Raw genomic sequence first — 8,462 nt, forward strand, 5'->3', positions numbered from 1 at the left:
AGAGGCAATTCAAGTAATTAACTCTTGATGAGTTCAGCACAGCTGTTAACTGAAAGCCTGAATTCCAGGAGACTCTAATTCATAAAGCTCACTGAGAAAATTCAGCCAAGATGTGCAAAACTGTCATCTAAGCAAGAGGAGCTTCTTTTTTGTTTACTAAACAATTCTGTAAGATTTTCTTGATAGTTTTGATTACTTTAGCATTAATCTACAATGCAGAACATTCTAAAAATAATGAAAAAACACAATTTAATGTGTCCAATTTTTTACTTGTACTGTATATACTTTGGGGACAACAATTGGGAATTTTAAAGTTTAGGCTTAAAGACACTGTCTATTATAATTGTGGTAAGTTTATTTTAGGAGAGAGACAGAATATCCATATAAAATTAATTACACGCAATATATTGCACTGTAATTAAAAACTCTAAATTCTGCCAAGAAAAGTGGTCAACAGTCCATCCAGAAAAAACACAAGCTTGTCTGGTCAATGTGCAACTTGCTAAGAGACATTTAATTAAAGTATTAACTAATTACATATCAGCACGTACTGCTACCCAACAGCAGGAGCTCGTACAGTACTGTATACATACTGTACATTCAAGGACCTGCAAATGTGAACTGTGTGTGAACTGTGCTGTAATGGGATTAGTTGAATATGCTGCTCATTGGTGTGCTACATGAGCACAATGCTCAGTGGCCCAACAATTCAGTCACCACTGTGTGTGTGTGTGTGTGTGTGTGTGTGTGTGTGTGTGTGTGTGTAAGACAAAGAGCCTTGTGTAAGACAGAGGGCCTTGTGATACTACATTCCATTACTACATGCACACAAGAGCTTCATGACGTAAAAGGGCAGAGCAACCTTTAAAAACAACAAATTTAACACGCCACTATCAGGACTAGTGGCTGACCAATACTGTTTTTTTTATTGGCCAATGCTGATATGTAGAGAGCAGATAGGATTAGAGTTTTGGCACAACTGAACTTCCCCCTTTTATTAGGAATAACAACAATAATAATTCATATATTACATTTTATATATTAGATAACATTAGATACTGAATTGGGTTGCAATAACTAATAGATTAAACATTGGAATTTGAATATTAAAATAGTTGGCAACTAATTTAATAATTGATTAGTTGAGTCTCAGTTATTATACACAAGTTCAGTTGCTACCCTCTAATGTGAAACAGTACACCAACCAAATGCAGACAATTCACACAGTAAGTTCATAGTAAGTTAATTCTATTGTCTAGATCTCTCACTCAGTGTTACTAAAGCCTGCTAAAGTAGTTAAACAAGACATCTCTCATTCTTGGTAAATTTATAACTCACTCGTGTTAAGCGAACAAGTTAGCATTATCATCCTCTCCAGAGATTTCCCTTCCACCTTAAATGTGTCAGCTTGACCAGCAGTTCCAAAAGAAGCCGTAGTTTTAGGTAAGCTGAGTTCTATTTTTTATCTAAGTGTTACTAGAGCCTGCTAGAGTAGTTTACCATTCCACCTTAAATGCAGCAGAAGTTTAAAGTAAAAGAAAATTAATCCAAACAATTTTTTATAACAAATTTAAAGCCTTTTTCTAGGACTTTTTTTTTTTATCTCTAACGTTGTGTGGAAGTGTTTGAGAATCACAGCCAAGTCTGTATTTAATAAACTGTTGTTGTGTTATTAAATAATGAGAATAATAAAATTATTGTAACTCTCTAGTAAATTCTTTATGTAAACAATGAACAATATGTAGAGGGAAAAAAAATAAATAAATATATATATATATATATATATATATATATATATATATAGACATATTTATTATATATTTATTATATATATATATTTATATATATATATATATATATATAGAGAGAGAGAGAGAGAGAGAGAGAGAGAGAGAGATTTTTTTTGGAAAGTGTACAGTGTAAGTACAGAAGAGGTATCACAAATACTGACAAATAAAAAGTACAATAATATTAATCTTAATAAATAAAAAGTATATCTTGATGCTGTCCAGATTACTGTGGCTGTCATCTGTTATAGCAAAAAATACAATAAAAAGGTGAGAAATTATCCTCAACCTCAATTAGAATGTTTAACTTGGTAAATAATGTAGGCTACAGTCCAATAACACTCACCTCTGAACAGCAAAAGATCTAGAACTTAGCATGGTTAGCGGCTAACGCTAATGCTGCTCCAGCAGTGCTAGCCAGGGTTAGCAGCAGGCTACAGGCCAATATTATTCATCTCTAAACAGTGAAGGAGCTAGCGCTTAGCGGTTAAGGCTAATACTGCTGGATAACTGAACTGAAACTTCTGTATAATGCTGTACTAATACCTGACTGGTAAAATTTATACATAAGGCAAACCGACTATTTTTAGTAAAGATAAAAGATTTTAGGTGAGCCTTAAAGTGTGAAAATTAAGCACTTTACACCACTAACCAACCCAACTGAACAGAAAATAGTTTCCATGATTTAGCTAGTTACAAATAATAATACTAAACTGTTTATTTTACAAAACCACACAATTTTACCCCACAGGATTCTGATGTTCCCATGCACCATACGTTTTTGTCATATTAGTAATAAACACACAACTTAAGCCTACAGTTATAAACACACAACATTAGCCTACAGTTATAAACACACAACATTAGCCTAAAGTTATAAACACACAACATTAGCCTTCAGTTATAAACACACAACATTAGCCTACAGTTATAAACACACAACATTAGCCTACAGTTATAAACACACAGCATTAGCAGAACTTTAGCTAGCATATTAGCTTCACTGTAGCCTCTGTATGTACTTACTGGTGGTGAGTCCAAGCCATTTTCTCTTTCCAGGCTGGTTAAAGTGTTAATTTGATGCACCTGAGGGTCATTTAGCATTTAGTCTCCAAGCTCCATGTAGTAATACCCGCAAGTGGGAGGGGCTTACGCGGATAGTGGGCAGAGTTCCGCAAATGGGAGGGGCCTACACGGCAATCATAAAGATATCAACAAGTTGGAGGGGCTTACTCTGCTAGTAGGTGGACCCAAGCGAGTGGGAAGAGCCTATACAGCAATTAGGGAGATACCAGAAAGTGGGAGGTGCTTACACAGCTAGTGAGCGGCTCTGGTGAGCGGACCCCGCAAGCGAGGGTACCAGCAAGTGGGAGGGGCTTACACAACAGAAAAAAAACGTTTTTTTTTTTGTTCTTTTTTCTGTTATCCCGGTATTTAATATGCTGTTTTATATAGTTATTTCAGATTAGACTGATTAATACAAAAATCTATGATTCATTCATGATCTACTATGGTTCAAGGCAAGCTTCAGCCACAATAATATTATTATATAACATTAGATAGATAGATAGATTTTGTTGATCCCCAGGGGGGAATTTTGGAATTAATAATAATAATATAACATTAATATTATATTACAGTAATATTATATGTTATATATAATATTTTTAAGTGTTTATTCAAAAAAAGTCTCCTCCAAACCATTATTGACCATCAGTAAATTTAGCATTTCATTTGGAAATCAAGGGACTAGAGGGGGATTTTAAACTGAATTACTGCAATAAAGTAACTTTTAAATGACATTCTAATTTTTAGAGATGCAGTAGTGTACACACACACAAGAATGGGCTCCCATAGTGTCTTACCTGATATTTAATTGCAAGTTTATGCAGTTTAGTCAAGCTGGTCATGTTGGCTAACCAGTCTGTTCAAGCTGGCATCTTGTTCCTCTACCTTGGTATCGCTCCTTAATATTTTCTGCCTTAAATGTTCGTAAACTTAGCTAATTAATTGCTAAAACTATTCTATAGTATTATATCTTCTGAATTAATAGCCAAAAAACAATTGTACTCTTATTGCCACAGCCACCTTCTTTAACTGTATGGAAAAAAAAAGATTTAATGAAAATCGTTTTAACGGAACAAGTGTCTTTTAAGTATTTAAGGCCAAAATATAAATTATACTATGAAAAGTGGAACAAAGCATTATTATATTTAAAGCTTATTAACTTACAGCTATGTAACATTTCTTATATTTTTGTAGTGATAGTCTACAGTCAACCATTATGTCTGACAGGTCCATCAGAGACCAACAGAAAAGTACAGTGAATAATACCTGACCAATCAGCAATTATGCATCATACTAATTAAGCCAGACAATATCCTGTTCTCCTTGTTCAGCAGAGCCTTTACAATGCACAAGACCCGTGGGCTCTGAATTGCTGTGCCACCTGAAATGAAGGTCAAATACTCAAGGGGTATTAAGCAGTAATTAAGAGTTTAATTATGTAGTGTATATACAGTGCACAGATCAGGCATAAACATTATGACCGCCTGCTTGATTTTACAGCTGTTATTTGTTTTTTAAGCTCCGCTGAGCGTATACTGCAGAAACACAACGTAAAAAAAAAACATATATTGTTAAATCTTGTCTTTTTCTTGTGAACCCAATATTGTGTCTCATCTTGTCTCATGAGAATCTTGGTCCAGCGCTGCCACAATAATCGGAAGATTGCTGGTTCCAATCCCGGTCATGCAGCTTGCCATCAGCTGCTGGAGCCCTGAAAGAGCACAATTGGCCTTGCTCTCTCTCTGGGTGGATAGATTGCGCTCTTTCCCCTCATCATTCCTAGGGTGATGTTGATCAGCACAAGGCATCTGTGAGCTGATGTATCGGAATCGAGTTGCTGCGCTTTTACTCCAAGTGCGCTGTGATGCTACTCGACAATCGGCTTAGTTAAACTGAGAGAAAATGGGTATAGATTTGAAATAAATTAAAAGAAAATAAAAGGAGTCTTGTCACCCCATTGGGTAATGGGTAGTCCACCCATCCTTCCACCTGCACCTTCTTATATACACATGCATGCAACTGTTAATACACACCCAAAAAGAGAAGGAATTCTGACCCCTAAAGAAAAATACTGACTTAATGAGGTAAAGAAAAACCCAGACAGCCCATGCAGTCAACAAGCCATCTCTCTCTCACACACACACACACACACACACACACACACACACACACACACACTTCAGGCTGCTGTGCATTGTGTGGACTAATATGTGTGTACATTTTCAACAAACAATATCATGGCTGACAGTTTCCCTGTTAAAATGAGAGCGGGGGAAGGAGAGAGCAAGTACCCTGATCAAAAACACCATCTCTCCATCCATCCATCACTCCATTCGTCTGTGAAACTTATTTTGGTTTAAAGATTTACACATTTAAAGGATTCTAGACTAACAGTACAGCTGACATTGTGAAAGTTGCCCCCAGTACACTAGATAGTGTTGATTTTGTCTTACAACTGTCCGAAAATGTAATTGTATACAGTGCCTAGGGGCCCTATCTTACACCCTGTGCAAGGCATGTTGCAATGTTCATTGCTATCTTACACCCTGTGCAACAGTCTACTTTAACACTTTCTGCATGCATCATTTAAATAGCAACAGTGCTTGTGAATATATCTACGCTGATGGGCTTGGTGGTCTGGAAGTGAGGTGTGTTCAGATAAATTTCTGCCGTATTGCTACCTTGGCAACAGAAAACACAGGTTCACCACTGACTCATTACAACCTAGACAGACGTTCATCTTGTCAACACAGGCGTGCCGCAGGTACACTCCACTTATTACATAGACATGCACACACAGCAGTGCAAAAATACAACTTTTACATCAATAAACAGAATACAAAATAAAATAATATTGCTGCTCCTGTAAATGCGCTGCATCTTCACAGCGTGATGTCAGTGTCAATGTCAGAGCGCACCCACACCCACGATTAATTAAGATAATTAGTACATGACTTTTGCATTTTAAGACACGCAAGGTGTACTTTTCCCGTCTTTACGATAGCAAAGACACACTGACAAAAAATCAAGCTGCACATTGCACGGTTCACAGCTCGCCTAAAGTTCACTTCACAGATACTCTGGTAACTCTGACAAACTTATCCTGTGCACCAGAGGTAACTCTTTTTTCCTTTCTTCTTGACATAAAAGTACATATTGGATTTCAATATCACGTATTATATGAAGTGGCTGAAATGAAAACTGAAAATGTCAGATTCAGTGCGTTTTTGCTGTTTACACTGCCACACAATTGATGTAAAAAATCGGATTTGAGCTACATTTATCTGCTGTGTGAATGTGGGCTAAATGTTCTGGAGCTGGACACCACCATACACACGTGTGAGCACACACACAGTCATAATGTAAAATCACGTGGGCAGCCATTAATGCAGTGCCCGATGCTGGCAAGCTTGCCAAACTCCATGTCAACATTATTTACACAGTGCTCTACCCATTGAGCCACCTGTGACAGTAACTGTGCTCTATACAGTGATCTAGATTTTTACCTGTAGGGGATCGTTAAAGAACTGATCAAATATTGTGTTTGTATAAATAATACAGCCACACAGTTTAGATAAGAAGCACAGCTGATTTCAAATATGAAGAATTCCCTGGTATTAGTACTGAAATCTTTATTATATATATATATATATATATATATATATATATATATATATATGGAATCTGGCTGAAGCTTTTAGCTTAGCTTTTAATGTACAAATTGGAATTATGTTAGAAATATTCTCATTGGTGCAGTGTGGTGAGTGTCCTTGTGTGACCAGAGAAGAAACATAAGAGAGAAACAGAGAGAGAAACAGAGAGAGGAATAAAGAGAAAGAGTGAGAGAGAAATAAAGAGAAAGAGTGAGAGAGAAATAAAGAGAAGGAGTGAGAGAAATAAAGAGAAAGAACAAGAAATTCAAAGAGAAAGAGGGAAACAAAAAGAGATAGATAGTGGAAGGGAGAAAAAGAGAGAAACAAAAGAGAGCATAAGAGAGAGTACAGAGAGAAATAGAGAAAAAAAACAGAGAAAAAACAAAGAGAATCAGATAATAACAGAGAGAGAGAAACAAACAGAGAGAAACAGAGGGAAAGAGAGAGAGGAAAGACACAGAGAGAAACAGAGGCAGAGAGAAAAAGAGAGGAAAAACAGTGTAAGAGAGAGAGAAAAAACAGAGAGAAACAGAGAGAAAAAAACAGAGAGAAACAGTGTGAGAGAAACAGAGAGGGAAAAAAACAGAGAGGAAAAAAAAACAGAGAGAAACAGTGTAAGTGAGAAACAGAGAGAGGAGGGGAGGACAGTGATGAGGATAATAATGCTGGTATCTGTGGAGCTTCTGATGGGAATAAGCGTTACTCATCTCACTGTGAATGTGTGCGCGTGTGTGTGTATGCAGATACATAGAGAGAGAAATCGAGAGACCTTAAATAGACAGTCAGAGAGAAAGAAAGAGAGAATGAGGGAGAAAGAAACAAGAGAAAGAGACGGAGAGAGAGAGAGAGAGAGAGAGAGAGAAAGGACAGTGATGAGGAAGATAATGATGCTGGTATCTGTGGAGCTTCTAATATGAGTAAGTGTTACTCATCTCTACATGTGTGTGTGTGTGTGTGTGTACGCAGCCCTTAGACATTGATGGAAGCCTACACACACCATCTTGCATGTGCAAGCTTGAACCAACACACACACACACACACACACACACACACACACACACTCACTCACTCACTCACTCACTCACTCACTCACTTACTTACTTTAACACTCATCCCTAAGTGCAACATTATCTCATCTTGCTGAAGCTGCTAACAGAAGAGCCTTAGGCAGCAAAGCCCAGAGGCACAAGCACGCACGCACGCGCATCCACACACACACACACGCACGCGCATCCACACACGCGCATCCACACACACACACACACACACACACGCAGCGTGAGCATCATCCACCAGCCCGATCGGATACAGGACATCAGCGATGCTGAAGCAACTCGTCCTGCAGACTGCTAATCACGCTTACACAACACGGCGCGCGCACCAGCACACACCAAAAAAAGGCGCGAGGTGCAGCGAAGCCACGCCCACCGCGGCGCATCTCACCTCCCACCCACATGCAGGGAGAGAGAGACTCGCTCAGAGAGAGAGAGAAAGAGAGAAAGAGAGAGAGAGCTGGATGAGCAGACGCGTGCGCGCGCACTTACGTGTCGGATGCGGGATGGCACTGCTGACTACGGCAGAGCAGCGCGTGGCCGCACGCCTGGCCCATGGTGCATCTCGGCCGGAGGAGAGAGTGAGTGATGGACAGACAGAGAGAGAGAGAGAGAGAGAGAGAGAGAGAAAGCGCGTCTTCAGTGCGCGCGGAGACTCGTGAGCCGGTAACAGCTGAGAGGAAGGAGGAGAGGGTTTGTTTGGATGAAGTGAGGGAGAGAGAGACAGAGAAAGTGGGAGAGAGAGAGAGGGATGCACCTCCCTCTCAGTCTCTCCTCTCCCTCCCTCTCTCTTCCTCTCCCTCAGCTCTTTGTAACAGATCTGCATGCTGAGTGAGTGTGTGTGTGCTGACTGTGGAGCTTGGTACATATGGGTGTCCGGTTGACTCCGCTCTCCTTCTCTC

The 8,462-nt window shown here is 38.9% G+C and overlaps 1 protein-coding gene across 2 annotated transcripts in view; it reads right to left on the bottom strand.

Annotated features, from left to right (window-relative positions):
* LOC103041854 (cGMP-dependent 3',5'-cyclic phosphodiesterase) overlaps positions 1 to 8,227 on the bottom strand; it is a 364,471-nt gene extending 356,244 nt beyond the window's left edge. The window contains exon 1 of one of the 2 annotated variants that reach the window (XM_022669594.2): positions 8,053 to 8,227. In XM_022669594.2, the coding sequence (XP_022525315.2) occupies positions 8,053 to 8,117 (65 nt within the window). In that variant the 5' untranslated portion in view covers positions 8,118 to 8,227. The remainder of the gene's footprint in view (positions 1 to 8,052) is intronic. The other variant, XM_049467139.1, reaches the window with a different exon arrangement.
* Between the last annotated feature and the right edge of the window lie 235 nt (positions 8,228 to 8,462).

Source organism: Astyanax mexicanus, chromosome 18, assembly GCF_023375975.1.
Source record: "Astyanax mexicanus isolate ESR-SI-001 chromosome 18, AstMex3_surface, whole genome shotgun sequence".
Lineage (NCBI taxonomy): Eukaryota > Metazoa > Chordata > Actinopteri > Characiformes > Acestrorhamphidae > Astyanax > Astyanax mexicanus.